General features: G+C 40.2%; 1 protein-coding gene and 1 long non-coding RNA gene across 6 annotated transcripts in view; one reads left to right on the top strand and one right to left on the bottom strand.

The window, feature by feature from the left end:
* The window catches only part of KCNN2 (potassium calcium-activated channel subfamily N member 2), a 189,246-nt gene that overhangs the window by 97,350 nt on the left and 69,044 nt on the right, over positions 1–22,852 (bottom strand). For all 3 annotated transcript variants that reach the window (XM_030567053.1, XM_030567051.1, XM_030567054.1), the window contains exons 2-4: positions 17,750–18,002; positions 15,448–16,553; positions 14,616–14,711 (exon numbers count right to left, since the gene is read on the bottom strand). In XM_030567053.1, coding sequence (XP_030422913.1) covers positions 14,616–14,711; positions 15,448–16,553; positions 17,750–17,771 — 1,224 coding nt within the window. In that variant the 5' untranslated portion in view covers positions 17,772–18,002. The remainder of the gene's footprint in view (positions 1–14,615; positions 14,712–15,447; positions 16,554–17,749; positions 18,003–22,852) is intronic.
* LOC115653592 overlaps positions 16,604–22,852 on the top strand; it is a 130,026-nt gene continuing 123,777 nt past the window's right edge. For all 3 annotated transcript variants that reach the window (XR_004000960.1, XR_004000958.1, XR_004000959.1), the window contains exon 1: positions 16,604–16,747. This is a non-coding gene — a long non-coding RNA (uncharacterized LOC115653592). The remainder of the gene's footprint in view (positions 16,748–22,852) is intronic.

Here is a 22,852-nt window from a genome sequence, read left to right on the forward strand (position 1 = left end):
TCATAACAGCAATCCAGTGACTCATGGAGGTTTTCAACATTATACTATTAGAATGCTTCCTAACACTGACCTACATAGCCCAGTAATACAATATCACTGAATCTTTTGCATTGCAACATTATGTCGTAGGGGATGTAGTGTTGTGCCATATGCCATGCATATCAGTTACAGTGAGTTATGCTAAACACATGCTTCCTGACTACACCCTATTACCCAGACATTCACGAGAGACTGTAACATACAATAAAATAATACTAAGTGTCATATTGCAGCCAAAGTAGTATTTGCATGACATGCCTCTCATTTTAATGGCATGTATTTCGCTGAGCACAGGACTGAGCACCAGGATATACTGAGTTCCAGTCGTAGCTCTGAGTTCCAGTCGTAGCTCTCACACCAATTTCTTCTTTGTCTCTGGCCAAATCAAACTGCCTCAATTTTCCCGTCTATGAAACGGCAGATAATAATAATTATTTAATTCGCAAAAGTGTTAAGAGGATTAACATTTTGAAGTGACTTTGACAGTGAAAAGCACAAGGAAATAATGTATTCAGGATTTTTTTTGTACTTTACATACACCCTATACTAACCTGTGGAGGTAAGGTGGTTACATCTTTAACTGTTCATGAAAGACATGCAGCTACCATTTAAACAGTTCAAAGCAAAAATCTTTACCAAAATTATATTTGACAGGTGACAACTTGTACACTTCATATCTCAGCAGATCAAATATAAAGTCCCATTCAGAAATATTTGTGACATACTGCAGATGAGAAAATGAAAAGATGGTTTTACTCAAAAAAAAGTGACTCTGTAGAAATGTCTTTGTGGGGTCATATATTTTTGTTTCCCAATTATTTCCATAGCAAACATGCTCCTTATTCAAGCTCAAAATCTCTACCACCCTCCCCAGTCCTGAAAACCTAGGCTGAGAGACAAGCTGGGTTCCTTCCTTCTAAAGCATTATCACTAGTAATTAATGGTCTGCAAGTCAAATTACAGCTTCAGTTAAACCTGTGCAACACCTTTGTTTTCTGGTTATGCCTCCAGTGACATATGTGCTGTCCTACTGCCTTCAATGGGTTTGCTCAGGTGCAACTGATTGTAACATAGTAAACAATTCTGTTGATAATGTTCAACGGATAAACTCCAGCTCACTATGTGGGCTCTGAGGTGTCATATACTCAACAGCAATATTAAAAAGCGTATACACAGGATAGATACATAATATAAAACAAACCATCAATATCTTCAGTTGCATAAGTCTAGTTTAAAACAAATTGATCCTAAGTGACAGCAAGTGCTTCGTGTTTTCCTATTCTCTTTAACACAAGAATTCTTTCTAAACCAGAAAGGTGTTCTATAAAAACGAAATGTGACCCAGTGACAACAATGAAATTTGTTTAAATTTTGGAAGATTTATTGAAAGTACTGGCAATATAAAAAAGGTGACCTACCTAGTCACAGTGAAAATACATAAGCTACTAAAAGTAAAAATTGTTAAATACTGCAAAGACCAAATTTTCAGACCAGAGTTTTCTCATCCACCTGTCAAATGTAATAGATTTCATAAAATTACAAAAAAATTAAATACTGTTAAAACAAGGAGCAATATTTGATATATAATACTGATTTTCTCTGTTCAGTCATGAGTTGTAGTTCTTTTTCAACAGACTAGAGTTCTTTTCACTTGGTTCAAACAAATCTGACTCTTATTTTTGCTACCCCAAAACAATACTATAAACAGATGGAAAGGTAAATAAGGAAAGCATTGTTATTAGCCAATACATCTAGCTTATCCAAAACCAAACTACAAAATTAAGCACATCGTCTCTAATGCCTCTCCTGTTAGAGGTAACTGAAATTTTATTGAAGATGAATTACACAGCTCCAAAATATTAAAATGGTTCATCCTTTAGAATGAGAATAAAAAAAGGGATTGGATTCATAGGTGCTGACTCCATGGGTACTCCAGCCCGGAGCACCCACGGAAAAAAAATGTTTAGCACCTACCAGCCACAGGTGTTTGGCGGCACCCCCAATCAGTTGATCAGAGCTCCACCAAAAAGCTGATTGGAGGCTAAGGGAAGGCAGAGAGCAATGAGTGGGCACAGACCTCAAGGAGGAGGTGGCGTGGGGGTGGGATGAGGTGGAGCGAGGGCAAGGCCTTGAGGGAGGTGGCAGAGCAAAGGTGGGGCTCTGGGAGAGGGGGTGGAGAACTCCCAGGGAAAAGAAAAACTCAGTGCCCATGATTGGATTATATTGGTAGTGAGGGTTAATTATATTGACTAAAGTTGGCTGGATGCCATGGAAGCTTCCACACACAGCTCTGTCAATGCTGCTATTCCTGTTCTGGCCCCCTCTCAAGTTGATTATACACATCTACATCAAATCAAATTCAAAGGCCAGAAGACTACAGTTAGTAGACCAGACATACATTTCATAAATCAAATCACAGAAACGTATTCTACATTTGTTGGGCCTGACTTCACTTCACTCACTTCACTTAAACTGATGTAAAACAGAAAAAGCTGCACTGAAGTGAATGAGATCAGACTCAGGCCTATTGTCTATACTTACAGGATGAACAGCATAAAAATGTAAAGGTATCTTATGGACCACAGCATCACTGGTGTAAACTGTCTTAGGTCCACTGGGTGCAAATGAACAATTCATACAAGCTGAGGATATGACCCTCAGTTTCCAAATTCTTTTGCTTCCAACTTGTGTAATAATTAATATTCTTGCCAGTTGTTCATACTGTGGTAAACAGTAATTACAGTAGCTTGGCTATCATTATCATGACAGCCACACATGAAAGAAGCTCAAATGATGCACTTGGATGAACAAGGCTATATGTTTTTATAATCATTCAGTTCCTCAGTGGTCCATTTGTCTGATAAAAGAAATTATTGCAGATGAGCATCCTTGAATATAAGCTTATTAGACCTCAGAACTCTCATTCACCTAATGTTAGTTGGAAGCCTAGACCAAGAGTACATCTACACTAAAGGGATTATTCCGATTTTACATAAACCGGTTTTGTAAAACAGATTGTATAAAGTCGAGTGCACGTGGCCACACTAAGCACATTAATTTGGCGGTGTGTGTCCATGGTCCGAGGCTAGCGTCGATTTTCGGAGCGTTGCACTGTGGGTAGCTATTCCGTAGCTATCCCATAGTTCCCAGAGTCTCCCCCACCCCTTGGAATTCTGGGTTGAGATCCCAGTGCCTGATGGGGCAAAAATCATTGTCGCAGGTGGTTCTGGGTAAATGTCATCAGTCATTCCTTCCTCCGGGAAAGCAACGGCAGACAATCATTTCGCACCCTTTTTCCCTGGATTGCCCTGGCAGACGCCATAGCACGGCAACCATGGAGCCTGTTTTGCCTTTTGTCACTGTCACCGTATGTGTACTGGATGCCGCTGACAGAGGCAATACTGCAGCGCTACACAGCAGCATTCATTTGCTTTTGCATGATAGCAGAGACAGTTATCAGTCGTATCTGCTGCCATTGTAAATTGGCAATGAAATGACGGTTATCTGTCGTTCTGTACCGTCTGCTGCTATTATGGATGTCCCTGGCTGAGGTCAGCCGGAGGCACAAAGGCAAAAATGGGAATGACTCCCCGAGTCAATCCCTCCTTTATGGTATCTAAAAATAGTCAGTCCTGCCTAGAGTATGGGGCAAGTGTACTAGAGAACCAGTGTATCAGAAAACAAGAGAGCACAGCCGCTCCGTATCAGATCCTGCAGAAATGATGAGCTGCATGCCATTCACGGGGGTCCCCCTGCAACAACCCCACCCGTTGCTTCCCTCCTCCCCCAACCTTCCTGGGCTACCATGGCAGTGTCCCCCCCATTTGTGTCATGAAGTTAAAAAGAATGCAAGAATAAGAAACAGTGACTTGTTAGTGAGATAAAATGAGGGGGAGGCAGCCTCCAGCTGCTATGATAGTCCAGGCAGTACATTAAGTGGTGTGGGGGAGAGGAGCCCAGCATCCCACTGCTATGATAGTCCAGGCAGTATAGAATCTTTTCTTTACACAGGAAAGGGAGGGGGCTGATGGAGCTCAGCCCCCAGTTGCTATGATGAAGACGGTTACAGCTGTTCTGTACTATCTACTGGGAATGACCAGGAATCATTCCTATTTTTACCCAGGCGCCCCCGGCCAGCCTCACCTGAGGCCAGCCAGGAGTACTCAGCAGCTATCAAGCATATTGTACCATCTGCCACCGAGGAGGGAAGAGGAGCGGATACTGCTCTTTACTGCCGCAGCATCGCGTCTACCAGCAGCATTCAGTAGACATAGGGTGACACTAAAAAAAGTCAAGAAACGATTTTTTTCCCTTTTCTTTCACGTGAAGGGGGAGGGAGTAAATTGATGAGCTATACCCTGAACCAGGCCGGACAATGTGTTTGAACCTAGAGGCATTGGGAGCTCAGCCAAGAATGCAAATACTTTTCGGAGACTGCTGTGGACTGTGGGATAGCTGGAGTCCTCAGTACTTCCTCCCTCGCTCCATGAGCGTCCATTTGATTCTTTGGCTTTCCGTTATGCTTGTCACGCAGCACTGTGTAGCTTGGAGATTTTTTTCAAACGCTTTGGCATTTCGTCTTCTGTAACAGAGCTCTGATAGGACAGATTTGTCTCCCCATACAGCAATCAGATCCAGTATCTCCTGTACGGTCCATGCTGGAGCTCTTTTTGGATTTGGGACTGCATCGCCACCCATGCTGATCAGAGCTCCATGCTGGGCAAACAGGAAATGAAACTCAAAAGTTTTCCTGTCTACCTGGCCACTGCAGCCGAGTTCAGATTGCTGTCCAGAGCAGTCACAGTGGTGCACTGTAGGATACCGCCCAGAGGCCAATACCATCGATTTGCGGCCACACTAACCCTAATTCGATATAGTAATACCGATTTTAACGCTACTCCTCTTGTTGGGGAGCAGTACAGAAACTGATTTAAAGAGCCCTTTATATCTATATAAAGGGCCTCGTAGTGTGGACGGGTGCGGCGTTAAATCGGTTTAATGCTGCTAAAATCGGTTTAAATGCGTACTGTAGACCAGGCCCAAGTTATGGTGTTCTTTCCCATCACATCAGTGGATTATAATGGTCTGATTTTCAGAAGTGACAAGAACCTACAATTTCTATTAAAGTCAGTAGGAGATATGGGTGCTTTATGCCTTTGAAAAAAAATTAGGCTATAGCTGGTCTCATTTAGAAAGAGGAAGATGATTAGATTGGATGGAACACTTAAAATACATACATATCAGGCTTTAAATAACAATTTCTCAATAGTGTTGATTTTACAAACTAAGGGAAATAATCTATTCAACCTGCATCAGAGGTTCTCAAACTTCATTGCACCATGACCTCCTTCTAACAATAAAAATTTCTACACGATCCCAGGATGGGGGATTGAAGTCTGAGCTCGGCCAAGCCCCGCTGCCCCATGTGAGGGGCCTGTAACCTGAGTCCCACCACATAGGGCTGAAGCGAACTCTGAGCCCCGCTGCCAAGGGATGACATCCTCGGGCTTTGGCTTCAGCCCTGGGTGGTGGTGCTCTGTCTTCAGCTTCGGCCCTGGGTGGCAGGGCTCAGGCTTTGGCTTCTGCCCCAGGCCCCAGCAAGTCTAACAACAGACCAACGACCCCATTAAAATGGTCGCAACCCACTTTGTGGTCCTGACCCACAGTTTGACAACTGCTGACCTACACTATAGATCTCTTGTTCGCAATGTGGATTTCTATTACATAGTTAGTACATAGTTTCTGCATATATATTATTATATATATATATATGCAGAAATTCCACTAGTAGCAGGGAAATTTCCAAGCACAGACATGCAATCGTCACAGTGTGGATCAGAAAGGAGAAATCTGCTTTGTGGCGAGTTCTGTGAGAATAAGGCCTGATCCAAAGCCCACTGAAATAAATGAAAAAAGACTCCCATTTACTTCAATTGGCTTTGGATCAGAATCATAAATGTTAATAATTAAAACATGGTTCTTGACCTTCCTGTTCAACTGACCTGCTCCCTGTGCCTCATCAGGGTCATATTTTCTTATTTTCCTCATTTAAATAAGTTTTTTCTACATTTTATTTCTGTTAGCCCTGCATAGTCAACACGTTTAGGGTGATCTGGACCCTCGTCTTTTTGACACAATGTCCACAGAAATGTTTACTACATTCCAACTACAGAACCAATGAGATACACATGTATAACTCCACTGAAGGCACTACCGTTGCTTAGATATAAATGAAGGCATCATTTAGCTAGCAGAATATTAATTGTAATTATGTAAAAAAAGGGAAAGAAACTTTACATTCAGTGAATGCAGCATTTTCATTGAGGGAGTTCCCATTGACTCTAATAAGTACCCTGAGTGCATCACAGGAATCATTTGGTCTAGTGTTTATTGTAATAGTGGAAGTTTCTTAATAACTAAAGCTCCATGTAAGTTTCCTACTGGTGTGTGTTCCAATCTGCATATTTTGGGGAGTGGGAGGGAGAAAGAGAATCTCTGGGTTCCCCTATTTATTGCCCTGCCAACGCCTTTGGGGTACAGATTGACTTCCCCTGTGTTGATGAGAGCTGAATGTGGCTCATTCATTGCAGGCCCATCAACAGTACTATGACTGCTAGCCAAGAATCACTTAAGAACACTCAAGGGCGCTACTTCTTTCCTCTCTGAGGAACCAAAGAGTGCTGCCTCCACAAAGAAGTCAGCCCCTACAGGCCTTGGAAGTGATGGATTGAGCTCTGGAAATTAACATGAGCTCGAATGGGCAAGCCGTGGCTTTGGAATTTTATTATGGTTTCTACTTCACTATTTTAAAGCTCACTGAAGTCCTGTAGACTTTCACCAAGACTTTTGCCTGAATATGACGTGAAGGTCCAGTCTTATGAGGTGATGAGAAACTTCAGCTATCCAAGGGCTGCCGATCCTGATCCAATTCTACTGCATCCTGGAGGGTGCCACTTCTGGAGAAAGGCATGTGGTGGTTACTCAGGTTAGAGCAGCTTTCACTTACATTGTGGGCTCTGTAGGAGTCTCAGTGGTACAGATCCCTGGAGTTGGCACTGAATTAGTACACATATGGAACATACTCCACCCTAGCCAATGCTACCCATCTCCAAGGCCATACTGGTCAGCACCAGAACCCTTGTGAAATAGGGATTATGAATGTGTTATATCACGGTGTCCTCCCTCCTGGAGGATTTTTGTGCTATTAAAAAATATAGTTACCAGAGGCCTTCTGTTCTGGGTTATGTAAGAAGAGGTCAGTGTAACCCTGAGCTGCATCCAGCTCTACGAGAAAAAAAGACAATGCCACCTCCAGTAATATCAGAGTAACATGTCTAATTTCTCATGCATTGCTATGAAAATTTTCCCTATACAAATGATGAATTTCAACATCATTATGTTCAACATAATTCAACATTATGTTCTCTATCTTGGAAGAACAAGTTTTAATCATGATATATATTGCTATTTAAATTATGTAAAATAGTATGTGGCAACAGGCTGTGTATACATAGAATGAGTGCCTTACACATTGTATATCGGATGCCTTATACATTTTTGCAATAAATAATTAGTTCCAAAAATACAATCAGCAAAAACTATCAATAATTCATGTTTAATGTATCCTATTCATTTGTGTATTTTAGGACCATGAAGCAGCAGAAGAAAACTGACCCAAAATTTTCATGTTAGCCTTTTCCTTACTTTATCAGATTTAGGGCTGTCAAATGATCAAAAAAAATCTCAATCGCAAGATTAAAAAAAAATCATGGTTAATCGCAGTTTTAATCATTGTTAGACAACAATCGAATACCATTTTAATTCACCAAGGAAGCATGTCCTCTTGAATGGTAGTGAAGGGGCACACAAATGTTTAGCTTATCTGGCATATAATTCCTTGCAACACCAGCTACAACAGTGTCATGTGAATGCATATTCCCACTTCAGGTGACGGTGTAAATAAGAAGTGGGCATTATCTCCCGTAAATGCAAACAAACTTGTTTGTCTTAGCGACTGGCTGCACTAGAAGTAGGACTGAGTGGACTTTTAGGCTCTAAAGTTTTACATTGTTTTGTTTTTGGGTGCAGTTATGTAAAAACATGATAATCTGACATTTGTAAATTGCACATTCATGATAAAGAGATTGCACTACAGTACTTGTATGAAGTGAATAGAAAGATACTGTTTCTTTTGTTAGTCTTTTTTACAGTGCAAATATTTGTAATAAAAAATAATATAAAGTGAGCAGTGTACACTTTGTATTCTGTGTTGTAATTAAAATCAATATAATTGAAAATGTAGAAAAATATCCAAAATATGTATAGTAAATATAAATTGGTATTCCATTATTATTTACATGTGATTAAAACTGCAATTAATTGTGATTATTTTCTATTGCACAATTAATAGTGATTTTTTAAAATCTAATTAATTTGTTTTGTGTTAATTACTTGAGTTAACTGTGATTAATTGACAGCCCTAATCAGTTCATTGTGTCCGCAATAGAATCTATAACTGCTCAGTAATGGAAAAAATACAGTGATTTAATGCCCAATTACATTTCTTCATTCTTGACATGGTTGACACCATACTAACTACAACTGACAGGGAAACTTTTGCCATTCTAGTATTTTTATTTTTAGCTGTCTCATTCCTCAAATGAGACAGTAAGATGAAATTCATCTGAGCTATTTCCTTTTCCTCAAAACTTTCAATCAAATGCTCAGAGAGAAAAAAACAGTTATTTGACACTATCACTAAAGAGTTATAAAGGTCAGCTCGGAAATCAGAAGCCCTTGATCCTAAAAATGAAGTATTGCAGAAAATTTAGCCAATGTGCTTTTCATTTACCTTATGCTGAATCAATATTGAATAAAAATCCCTGTCTCCCTTTCCCCATAGCTTTCCCAGTTTCTTGTTGGTGGCTTCTGCCTATAATGGTCTTCCTGCCACACACACTTATGCTGTGCATGACAGATCAAGAAAGGCCAACAATCCCATTTTGTGGTAAACCAACAGCAGCACATACAATTAATTTGTGGTGCAGCTCCGTACATCCAGCAAGCAACGATATATTACCATTCCATTATAAAAATAATGTAAGAACCTCTATGTGTGCAGAACTTTTATAAGTTAAGCACTGCTCAATGATATGTGGTATGTAGTGGATACCAGAAATCATAGGGATTATGTCTCATTTAATTCAATATGTACAAAGGTGGCAAAATTTAGAACCCTATAGTTAAACTTATTCCAGCTTTAATTTAAAATATAAAGGAAGGAGAAATAAAAATTGCCTCAATCATCATAATCAATGTGTATAGCGTAACTCAAGGTTCATTATTTTCATTCATTCACTCTCTCACAGTTTTCTTGGGGTTATAACTTTAAAGTAAACATTCTATTTAAACTAAAAGTCCATATAGAAAATATTATACCATAAATTATGATGTATAATTGCAAAAGTAAACCATTAGCCCTGGAGAGTTTCTGTCTCCATTACATAGGCTCCCAGTTCCGCAGTGGGATATTAGATAAGTCTTAGAATGATGGGCCACTAATTTGTTACTGGCCAATAAACAAAGCTCATTATTCTTACCCTATCTATCTCAAAAACTTGCTCAACAGACTTTTGCAGTCAAGGAAGCAGCTACTTTGTGTCAGGACTCTAGGAAAAGCATTGAGTATGCTTTCCCTACGGAGACATACGTTCTCCTCCAAACAGAGAGCAGTTTCTTTGATGAACCCAGAAGTCTTACGGATCTTTCATAGGCCAAAAGCCACCAACCCTTCTTTTGCCTGGATAGGCACGCTAATGCATATTTCATAATCTCCCAACTAAAATGTTTTCATAGCATTATGGGTATGAGACAAATGAAGAAAACTCAGCGTTAAGGCTGTCTACATCTTTGACTCCTGATTTCTTGCCTTGTTCACAAAGACAAGCTAAGAATAAAGTATGATCCTCACATTTAAAATGCCCTGGATCCTGCTGATTGTGCTAGACTTAACATAACAGTTAGAAAGTTAATAAATCATTGTAATAGGTCACCCTTTACCCACTGAGAGTTTCAAAATAAAATGTATTTTTATAATACACAAACACAATAACTGAAAGTCTATTTCAAAAACATATTTGTTTGAAAAAACACTCTAAAAAGGCTGAAAAACATCCAACATACGTTTCCTAGTACTCTAGAAATACAGTATTCAGGAAGCCTTGATCTATGTACATTTATTGGAGAATAAAAATGAATTTGTTTTGCTAATGGGTTTAGAATGCAAGACTTAATGTGCATTCAAAAATCATTAATTTCTATTCAGTTAATATCAAAAATCAATAAAATGTCATTTAAACCTAGCATTTCCAGGAGCATTTTGAAACGGAAATAGAAAATTCTTTATAAATGATGTTTACATATAGTTTCTGTTTAGAACACCAGGACGTAAAGCTTCATAGCCAAGCACTGCCAAGAGAATTTCCAATATGGAGCTGTCTGTGGTGCTGAAAGAGAACAAACCAACCTATGGCACGAGGAACTGCTGCCCTTCTGCCTTCTCACTATGGAGTATATAGTCTAACAAAATAATAATCTAACATGTGTCAGCTCAACCAAGGCTGTAATATAAAATTTCCTCCATAAAATAACCTTGTGAAGGAACCTCATAATACTAATAAAACCCGCTTACCAAACATCCTTAAAATAGGATCCTTGTGAGGTCAGGACTGGCAAGCTGCAGAGTTTAGCTTTATTGCCAATTTGACTGTTTTCCTATCAGAATACATCAAGAAAGACATTTAAATTGGTAGCACACAGTCACCTCCAGTATAGGGAAGGACTAAACCACACACTGTTCAGACTTCCCATTGGCAATAGCTCAAGGGAGTATGTCATTGAAAATAAAGAAGAAATGTTGATTCCAGCTAGTAGGCATTTTAGGCCATCAGGTGCCATCAAGAGTAACTTCTGAGAGCAGAAACAATCTGTAAACTTTCATCATTTGTCACAAAATACTCTCCATCATGTTTTGTAGAACAAACACCTCTTATTTCCAAGTAGCATGGCTTCCCTCAAATTGTAAAACGTGACACACTACAAACAGAGAATATGGATATTCTTCCAATTCCTAGAATACTGTTTGCTATCTCAGAGAGTTCCTGTTAATTTGCACTGTACTGACTAGCACGGTCTCAACACTTTCCAGATGAGGATTAGAATGGAATCAATGCCCAAACACAGATTAGGTTAACAACAAATAGTGAGTTCAAACAACCCACCAGAGAAAAAAACAATCAAACAATAAAACCTTCATCATCAAGTATGCCACATCTCTATGGACATAATCCTGTAGTCCTCACTAAGGATAAAATTCTCATTGAAGGTAACAGAAGATAAAAATTTGGCACTACAGATGTCCCTTCAGAAAACAGATGGCTAAAAATTTGATCTTCTTTAAATCTACTGTTAGTAGGAGTATGCAATATTTTTCATGGAACAATAATCCGAAGAATAGATTTCATAATTTCTGTTACAAGCCACAATATTTAAATTGTGTCCACTGTATGCAGACATGAAGTATAATATTCACTTATATACCTAGTTATTATTTGCTACTTATATGGCTATTTATGTTGTTTTTTCGTGCTTTTTACAGAAAGGTGAATAAAAAGTTTTAAGTAGGTTGCCTCTAAATCAAGAGGATATTTAATGTTGTCAGCTTAAAGGTGGTATAGTGACCTTTCCCATATTGCTGAAAAGAGATCTCCTTCTTCATTGTCCAGGTAAATGAACTGAGCTCTGAAGATCTGCAGTTTATCCAGAACCCTACAATGACTATTGGCAGTCTATAGTACTTCCTGATGAAAAGAAACTGTACCGCTATTTTACAACTAAGGACTTGTCTACATACCATGTGGGGTCGATATAAGTTACGCAACTTCAGCTACGTGAATAGCATCGCTGAAGTTGTCCTACTTAGATCTACTTATCATGGTGTCTTCACTGCAGTAAGTTGACTGCTGACTCTCTCCTGTCAACTCTGCTTGCGCTCCTCATTCTCGTGGTGCACCAGAGTCGACGAAAGAGTGCTCAGTAGTCCATTTAGTGCATCTAGTATAGATGCGATAAATCAACCCCCGCTGGATCTGCCAGGTAGTATAGACAAGTATGTTCTTAGTTTTAGTGCTACCAGGCAGTGTTAAACTATATTAAATTTGATTAAGCTACCAGATGGTGTTAGTCATTCTATATCATCTCATTTACTGGGAAGCTCTCTAAGAGGGGAACTAAACCCAGAAGAATTAACAGAAATGCAACTAAAGTTGCATTTTTGTTTATTACCAACCAGAAAAACAAATAAGTCACTGTAAGGTAGGGTTGCCAACACTGTATTTCAAAAATAAGGGACTGTTTCCTTAGCACCTTCCCCCCCGATATTATTATTATTATTATTAATTATATATAATATATATAATTAATAATAATAATAATCAGTACTGACCTACATTCGCTAGGGGTATTTCTTGCTGCTTTTTGCAGCACTCAGTAACTCTCGATCTTGTTGTACAGAGAGAAAAAAAATAAAGGACATCACTTGTAATAAGGGACTGTTGGCAACCGTACTGTAAGGTCTTTGATTTCATATATATTTGCTGAAGAACAGAAGTCCTGGATTATTTTATCTTTTGTTAACAACTGGAGAAGACACATACAGAAAGACACACAAGCTCCAGCTTTACTACCAGCTGTAGCAATTATTATTTGCAAAAATTTAGCCGACAAATGTAAATCTATGGTCTTTCTAAATAATTAGTACTAATCAAAATCCTAGGACAAAATCATTGATATATTTTTTGGATCTGTTGTAGATTATTAGAGTTCCCTTATTAATACAATTGTAGGCACAGTTCTCTACAAAACATTAACTTCTCCAAACTTCAGAAATCTTTGGGCTTTTTCTTATTATTATTTATTTTGGTTAGGGTTTTGAGTTGGTTTTTTGGTGGCAGGGCAATAATCTAAACATGGCAATTGTTTAGTGAACAAATGTTTGAGTACTTTCAAAATTTTTGTTTTACTGTAGTTTGGAAAATTAACTGATGTATATACATAGATAAAATTAATTATCTTAAAATTTCTTTTTATTTTCTATTTAAAGTTTCTTAACAGAATTGCATACAGCAACTGAAATATCTAGGAAAGTTGTTTTTAAGTACATTTTTACATAACACGCTTCTACAATTTTCATTATGAAAAGCACTCAGAGAAAAAACCTCTGCATTACAGAAATATCAACATATTTTTTCTATTTTTCTTAAGTCATCCAATAGTTTATATTAACACAACTACTCAAGAAGAATTTAATTAACCGATTTCCTAGCTCTATGATCTTAGCGCAGAGAAACTAGAGCCTGATTCAGAAATGGGAGTTTTGCACATATAAGGACTGCAGGACCAGGGTCCTATTTTGCACATGGTCTCAGATAAAACAGTATTCTTTTACTCTAATCTTAGCAGGTAGAAGCCTGTACTTACTCTTATATAACAACTATATTATAGAGCAACACAGTGGATGAGGTAGTGTCGTTTATTGAACCAACTTTGTTGCAGCTCAAAAGCTTGTCTCTTGCACCAACAGAAGCTGATCCACTGACTTTGTCTCTCTAATATCTGGGACCAACACAGTTGCAACAACAGCAATATTATAGTTCCTTTATAAGTGTTCCATTTTTCTTTCTGTTAATTGATACAAACAAAAAAAGTTTTTGTCCTTAAAAATAGTCACTACTGCTTTAAGCCAGGAATTCTCTATAGCAGGAAATAACAATAGCATTATATGCATCTAGGAATAAAATACCAAGGAAAAATTAATGTGGAGATTATCCTTATTTGATTATAAATCCAATCCTTTCTTCACTTTTTAGCTGAGCAAAATCCCATATGAAAATTTGGGTTATTTATGACAGGAAGTCTATAAGTCCTGAAAAGGTACATTTTTAAATACTAAGGCAACACTTACTGATCATTACAATTTTTTCTCACATTTCTTTACTAGATGCTTTTAATTTCTGTGCCATTAAAAAATCTGTTTACAGTTTAAACATTCTATGGCTTGTTTTTATTTATCTTTTTTCTTTCCAACTATTGTCTTATCTTCAGTGTTTAGGGCAGCACGGTTAAGACTTCATATCTAGAGGTGACTGAAGTCACCCTACAATTAATCATGTGAACTACTGAGGATATACGGATCAGCATAATATAGTTCTAAATTCTGGGCTAAATAATTCCCCTTATAGCATAAAACAAGTGTACACAGAATACTCTATTCAGTCATTCAGAATAAGTGATTATGCAGCATATTACAGACGTTTTTATAACTTCTAATAAGAATATCAATTTATTATACTTAGTCTCTTTAAGATCCCTTTGAAATAGATTCAGTAAACTGAAATAAAGTGAACGTTTTCTGAAATACTGGAAAAGAGTAACTACTCACCAAAGAACGCCCTTTGAAAATTGAGTCTTTTCATTATTGACAGTTTCAATGTTTGGTAGTTTATAAAGTGAAGCATTACCTGAATTTCCCTTGCGTGGTACACAATAATAAGACCAAGCAGAATAATCGTGGAGAGGCTAATAAGGCATTTTAGAGCTAATGAATACAGCGACTCCTGCAACAGAAAAATATTTGAGTGTCCATGAAAAGATATACATCTGTATAAAGACTTTTTGTCCTTCACCCTTTTGAACTGTGATGAGGGCAAATCTATCTTGCATAACAGAGACCAGGATTACTGACTTGATTTCTCTCTTTTAAGGATGCAGAATAGGTGCTCTAAATTAAAACGCTACTTGTCATTGCTTCAGCAGCAAGTCCAGTACAGGTGGGACAGCCAGCACTGGGAAACCAATTTACTTTAGGGACTGCCAACAGGATGGAGAGCTCTAGCCTGAGAGGGAAAAAAGTCTCTCTCAAATCTATGGAATTACGAAAATCCAAAGAAATTGACCCTGGTTGGCAGAATGAAGAGTTGAGCGTGGCGATTTAAACTGCTGACTTAGAAAATACAGTTTTCTTTTCAAATTGTTCTTAAATCCCTTCTCTCCCTCCTCCTCTGTCCTCCTTATCCTTTCCCTCCCAGGTTTGTAACGCATGTCGCAAAGGAGCAGCGCCTAACGGACACTGACAAGTGACTGTACAAAGTGTCTGCAAGGCACGCACGGGGTGGGAGCCGCTCTCCGGAGGGGAAAGGCGGCCGGCCGGAGGGGAGCGCGGAAGGCAGAAGGAGGGAGGGGTGGGTAGCAAGCTGGTGCCAGGGACAACGCAAGCCCAGCAGCAGGAGGAGTGAGAGAGGGTGGCTGGCAGCTAGCGCTTTGGAAGGGAGGCGAGCGGGGAGGGGCAAGTACCTTGGTGTAGGCGCCCCAGGACAGCTCGGTCTCGATGACCATCACCACGATGCCGAACATGCCGAAGATGAGCGCGTAGTCGCTGAGCCGCTTGCGCTTCTCGAAGAGCGCTCGGCGGTGCCCCAGCTTGTAGCCGATGTTCTGATTTTTCTTCTTGCTGGACTTGCTGCCGCTGTTGTTCTGGCTGCTGCCCCCCACGCTGCCCCCGGGGCCAGGGCCGTGCAGCGCCAGGTTGTTGGAGTTGTTGTGCTCCGGCTTGGACACCACGATCTCCGGGGCGGAGGAGGAGGCGGCGGCGCCGGGGCTGGAGAGCGGCGGCTGCAGCGGCTGGGACTCAGAGTCCAGCTCCTGCAGGTTCCTGCGGGACGAGCTCAGGTGGCTGAGCGGCCGCATGACGCCGCCGTTGTACCTGCAGCTGCTCATGGCTATTTCGGTGAAGGGGTTGCTCTCTCGGCGCTGGTGGGGCTGGTGGTGGTGATGGGTGCTGCCGCTGCTGATACTGCTGCTGGGGCTGGCTGCCTGCTGCTGCAGGCTATGGCACTGGTGGTACTGGGAGTGGTGGTGATGGTGATAGTACTGGTGGTGGTGGGACTGCCTGGACGAACCGGCATGGCTGGAGGGGGTGAGCTCGCTGACGTTCAGCTGGCTGCCCTGCCTGGAGGAGGCGGCGGAGGAAGAGAGCGGCGAGGAGTGGGTCCTGAAAGCGCCCGACAGGGGCGAGGAAGTGCGGAGCACCAGGGGCAGGTTATCCCCCGCCGCAGCCCCGGAGTAGGTGCAGTTGTTGCACTGGAGACATGGGCTGTGCTGCTGGAGCAAGCTCTGCTTGTCCTGGCCCGGTGGCAGCTGCTGCTGCTGGCAATGCAGGCGCGGGCGCTGCTGCTGCTGCTGCTGCTCTGAGCAGAAGCCCGGCTGGAACTGCAGCGGCGTTTCCATGTCAGAGCTGTTAAAGCTGCAGGAGGACCAGGCGGTGGTGCACCCTGCGCAATGCGTTATGGTCGGCAGCGGCGAGTCCTGCCGCCGCCACGAAGGGCCCATCCCGGCGCCCGTAGAATCCAGCCGGCGAGTCCGATTGGTTGGGCGAACCAAAACAACGGGCATGACGTCACCTGGAGGACGGGAAAGCTGCAGCGTGAGGCGAGAAGGGAGGGGGCGCGGGGAGAATCCCGGGAGCAGCTGCCGCTGCCAGCCTGCACGAGCGCTGCCCCGCCCCTGCCCGGGGAATTCCACCTTCCCTGCAGTGCAACGCGGGCGGGGCTGGGCGCGGCGCGGCGCGGCGAGCCGGGCTGCAAGAGCTGCTCAGGTAGGTAAGGGTCTGTCCGTCTTCTCCCTCGGGGGCACTTACACCAGGGATCGTCCCGCCGGAGCAACAACAAGACACAATTAATGACCACAATCACCATTCGTAGCAATATTCCGCCCACCTAGAGCCTGCCACGGTGGGTGCCTCAAACCCTTCGTAGGCACTAGCGACTTGCTGTCAACGCGCAGCGCAACGAGTAACCCCGACTAGCACAGCACTTGAGGTGGTTATATTCTCTCTGGAATCCTGTTATACAGGAATACCTTTGGCCCTACAGATGCTGCCTGTTAGGATCAGAAATCTCTGCAGTTAGGATTTGCTGCTGCCTGTTTACAATAATCTGCAAATTATTCCTCATTCGTATCCAAAACGGGGGAAATGTGGCCTCGTAATTACTTGTTAGCAGAAGGTGCTGCAGCTATGATACTAAAGTTTGACAGGTAACAGTATCAGTTTCAATAGGATACAAACGCGGTACTAGTGCAATGCCTGCTGTATTTCATATGACTTCATGGGCTTGGAATGCATGCAGGAATTTTCCCCTGCCCCAGTAATTATTTTGGGAGCAGCTTGGAACGGATTGCTTGATTTCATTCAGAATAACAGAAAATCGCAGAATTACAGTGATAGAGGCAGCAATCATGCCCCTGCCTGTGTATGGTGGTTCTGATCTGGAGGCAGCCATGAAAAGCTTTGCACTGAAGTGCGGGAGTAGTGAATTGTTGAGCCAGGACATGTGGCTGTGTCTAACAGGGAACTAGGACTGCACCTGTTCACAAACAATTAGCTATAGGGAGAGAAATACCTCCCTCTTCTCCCCCCCCCCCACTCCAGACGCTTCTCCTTGACATGCTTAAAAGATTTGCAGTCCCGATGTGCAGTGGAAGCACTGGCAAATGCCAAAGCTCGAAACTAGGGGGAAATGGGGAAGCCTAGCTGGAGGCAGGGATTTCCCCGGACCTAACAATGCTCCCCTCATTCTAGACCGTTGGATTCGCTCACATTTACGCTTTTTCCGAAACATCGGGCTTTGCGCCCCGCTTCTTCCTGTCCCCGTCTTCAGCTGCACGGGAAAGGTGGCAGTAGGTGAGGCCTGGCCCTGGGGCGATAGAGCACAAACGAGGCCCTGCCAGTGGCCGTGGGGAGCTGTCCAGCGATCCCCAGCAGGGCCTGGAGGGAAAGGGCAGTGGAGTCCTCCTGCCCCTGGTCTTCCTCTTTATTCCTGCTGGCCACCTGGAGCGGGTTCCCTGGAGACCTGAAAGATAGACATGTAACATGACTTCATGCCTCCAGCCATCCTCTCCCTGTCTGCCTACCTATGCACTGAGAACAAGCATACATATGAGAGAATAGAGAGAAGACCCAAGCTATTTCAAGAAAGATGTTGTCATATGTATCTGTGTGTTAATGTACATGCAGAGACACTAAACTCTAAGGGTGAAATCTGGACCCCATTGAAATCCATGGAAAAATTGCCTCTGATTTCCATGGGACCAGGATTTTGCCCTATGGTTCAGGCAGTCCCATGTACATGCATACGTGTTTGCAGGATTGGGGCTTAAAACTGCACTCCATTCAGTAAGTTTGTTATTCATATGAAGTCAATGGACTATTAGCAAAAGGGTTATTTCTAAGTAGGGTTTGCAGGATTGGGTCCAGAGGCTTAGATATACTCCTTTTAAAAGTGGAGGGTTAGGGGGAAAGGGAGAGAAGAGAGACACAGGAATTGTCAAACCTGTAACTGGATTTTCCCACTAAAAATAAAAGAATACTCAAAAATAATTTCCAAACATTTTTCAAATCCTACAGTTAAAAAATTTGAGGGATTTTGCCATATGATTTTTTTTTAATTTTCATTGAAAACTTGAGAGAAGAAGTCAGTCAATAGAAGATTCACGGTGTTTTTAAAAAAAAATCTGCCAACAATAATCCACCAAAAGATTTACATGATAGAGACTTGTTCTAACAGGTCTAAGACTTACTGTGAAACAGGATCACTTTCATTAAGTAATTGTATTTCTGACCTGGATCCAGTTTCCTGAAATTCTATTCTGCAACAACTCTAGTGTTGCCCATCCACTACCATTTTACCTTCTTTTCCCCAGTGACTTCAAGTGAATAATTCATTTTAGCAGTTCCCTTAGACAGTTTAATGTCTGAGCCAGATAAAGTCTCTATTTTGCATTTACTTAGAGAGAGAAAAGAATCATGAAAATGGTAAGTGATTCATTTATTATAGCCATGCTGCTCTCACTGCTAGAGTTAAGGCTGTGTCAGCATTTCTATTATGCAGACGGCTTCCAAGAATCAGAAATTCAACAGTTAAATTTCATTTGAATGGCCTGACTTTAAGGAGTCAAAGTCTCTAAAAATCTTTATTTTTTCCCTACTACTTCGGGAAAATGTTTGTTTAAGCATTTGTAAATTATAGAAATGCAGATAAAATAATTGTTGATAATGATAGGTTTGTGTGTTTGTGTTTTTCAGTAGGTGTTTCCATCTCACAAAATAATTAGATTCCCAGTGACATTTTGTATGCTTTATTCAGGTCTGTCTTGGGTAATTTTATTAGGGGTGAAGTTGTCAGAGAGGAGTGGATGAAGTGTTTGAACAACTAAGCTATTTAATTTAGGAAAGGCAAATTTACAGCAGACCAATAACTTTATTCTCAGCCAGAATGTGGTATATTGCTTTCAGGACACAGATCTTGTAAATATATACTGATGGCAGTTTCACTGATTTAATAAAATATTATGGTTCTAAAAAACAGTCACAGGATTATTGTAATAACCCACAAATTGGGGTGTTTAAGTATGCTTAGACATGATTATAAAATAAGTGCCTGTAAATATGGGCTTGTATGATATACAGTATCATAATGGCTCATAAAAGATGTCAGTCTGTTGGGTTAATAATCTGGATTTGAAGTCCCTTAATACATATTTGAATGACAGATGAAGTTACAATATTCTGTTAAATCAATCTGCATCTTCAAACTATATTAATGTACTTGAACTGTATAAACCCACTTCTCATATATTTGAGTAAAAAGGAAATTGTTTTACACTTATTTTAAGTAAATTTAACAGTATTATAAACAGACACAACAAAATCCAGAGTTATGCCATGCATTCTACCTCAAATCGTTCTGTTTTGTCTAAATCTTTTGAAGGGTAATATTTGGGTCTCAGATTAGTCCACAGAGGCACATCTCAGGGACTATATTTGTAAATCTGTCTGTGCATGGAAATTCTATATAAAAGTAGGTACCAAGAGATTTGCTTCATGATAGGATGAATTAAAGAATGTAGACAGTTTTAACTTTGATCTTCCTTACTTTTGTCTGTTCATGTCATGGTCTTAATGTTAGTTTAATATACTTTTTTCCCCTTTAACCTTCCTGGCCACTCTTGTTCTTTATCCTGAAGATTTCATATCATGTCAGTTTATCATGAGTTAATCTTAAATGCATAACTAAATCTCCAAATTTTCTATGTTTTCATCTAATCTGATAATTTAGTTTTAATTGTTAATAAAGTTATAAAATCAGAAAAAATAATATGAATTTTTAATATAATTTTACCTTACAGAACACGTATATGTAAAAGCTTGCTTGTGTTCTGTAAGGTAAAATTATATTTTTATTATATTATTTAATATGTGAACATCTACCAATCCCGTTTTTAGTGTATTTATTGTTGACAGATTGTGTCTGTCTTTAAAATTAGGTCAAGCACTCTGCTGCTACTAGCTTTTGGAATATATTGTGTGCTTGCTTCATCATTCTTTAAAACAATAAACAACTGAATATTCCCCTATTTAACACAAGAGGGCATACTAATACACTCAACATATTATAAAACTCATCAACTGCAAGCTTTTATTTGTTTCAATTATACAGAGATTATTTTTACTATCCAAATTTTAAAGGTCTAAAATAAAAAATTAGTGAGAGCTTACTTTTTTAAATGCTAGAGGAATAGACCCCCACTCTCTCTGTTTGTCAAAGATGCAGAAAGAGCAGGAATAGAAAGGCACACTATTTAAATCAACCCTGCTTCTTATAATAAGCATTTTTGAAACTTTGTGTAAGAATGGGTGAGTAAAAGCATTTGAATAGTACAGACAAATGATGCTAATTGAATTGCCTTTGTATGAAAGGAACATTAGCATGGCATAACACAAAACTGATAAAATGGTATCATAAGGCATGTGCCAAGGTGTAATGACAGACCTCCTACAGAACAATTATTAGAGTTTTTCTTTGTTTCATCAACATTTTTTAATTCTCTGTTAAGCCTGCTCTGAGCACTATTTTAGGTCACTATGCTGCTATGCCAAAGATGCCATGTTATGAGAAGGAATTTATTTTAGATCTAGTTTGATAGTGTGTTTAGAAAAAAGTCCTGTTTTCCAGCTGGCTACTCTAAAAGCCATTAATTGCTAGGACAAGATCAATACTGTAGAGTAAAGCTGTACCATTGATAACATGTGGAGCCCAACAGATGCAGACAAAAATATTGCTAGGTTTCTTAGATCAGGAAAATGCCTGACCTATCTTAAGTAAAAGCCCTTGGCATTGGTCATTATTGTTTTAGTCCATAGATGTTTTAGGGGGCAAATAATGGCAGCTTTAAATCATAGATTATCAGGGTTGGAAGGGACCTCAGAAGGTCATCTACCAACCCCCTGCTTGAAGCAGGACCAATCCCCAGACAGATTTTTGCCCCAGATCCCTAAATGGCCCCCTTAAGGATTGAACTCACAACCGTGGGTTTAGCAGGCCAATGCTCAAACCACTGTAGCTGTTGTATTAGAGCACATTGTTTGAAGTTAGAGAGAGCTATTTTAGCCAAACTCTTGCAGTCCTGACTAAATCAAAACTCCAAGTCAATAAGACTTTTGCTTGTCTAAAGTTAAGGGTTCAAAGGTACCACTGGATGCATGCTTCTGTTAGTTGTGGCAATGAACAAAATAAATTGAACAGGCTAAGAAGTTGCACAGAGGCTGAAAATGGTAATATGCAGCAATACTTTTGGCTTCAAAAGGATATCTCCCCAGACCATGAGTTTCTAAAAATCACTAAAGGAAAGAGTGTTCACTATTAAAGTGGGGATAGATGTGGATGTGTACAGAGAATTATACTGTTTGAAGAAAATTAGAACACTAACATCCTAAGCAATAACTTACTGCAAATGCACACCATAGGCTCAATCAACTGAAATATCCTGGGGATTTATTTAAAGATGAGACTAAGATTATTTAACATGTTGATTGTCACTGAGATCCTGAACACCAAGACCTTGTTTATGATACTCCAAATTAAGAAAGTATTATTTTTCCAGGTTTGATGTCATGTCATGTCATAGATCATAATTATATTTTGTTTTACCTCTTGAAAAAAATGGTGACTATAGTATATTATAGGTATAGTATAACTGTGCCTAGAGATTTCAGACCTCAGATGTGGTCTTTTAGTTAGGTTGTATGACTCTTAACATTGGTGAGCACTTATGGGATGAGTCACATTAACTTGATTGGGTTTCATTGTACGAGTAAATGCTTACCAACATGAGTAAAGGTTGCGCAGTTGGATCTTTAAATAGGAGACACATGATGTTTTAAAAGTGTAGAAAACTATCTTTTTCAGCCTTGTAGCTATGAGGAGTATCAAGAGTCATTATTAGTTGTAATGGGAAGAAACAGGTAACATAATCCCTGAAGAAGACAAGCACAGAGAGAGAGAAAATAAGATGCATAGGCAAGGGAGAAGATATGTTTAACTGAGACTTGAAATGGGATACAAAGACAGTGAGACGGAGAGATAATTATTAAGATGACAGGAACTGCAGAGGAAAAGGCTCTCTCGAACAATAGTGAGACGGTAAGAAAAAACAGAGCCATAGCTAGACCAAAAAGAGGAGTAAAGGAAGATTATCCATATGGTCGTATAGGATGGAGAGTTTTAAAAACAAAGCAGTCAGTTTTCAACTGGATTCTGAAATGAGTAGGATGCCAGTGAAAGTTTAAGATGTGAGTCATTGTCGTGCAGCTTCATACAAGTGAGTGGGAAAGAACATTCCGCATATGCTGGAATCTACAAAG

Source organism: Gopherus evgoodei, chromosome 6 (assembly GCF_007399415.2).
Source record: "Gopherus evgoodei ecotype Sinaloan lineage chromosome 6, rGopEvg1_v1.p, whole genome shotgun sequence".
In the NCBI taxonomy this organism is placed as follows: domain Eukaryota; kingdom Metazoa; phylum Chordata; order Testudines; family Testudinidae; genus Gopherus; species Gopherus evgoodei.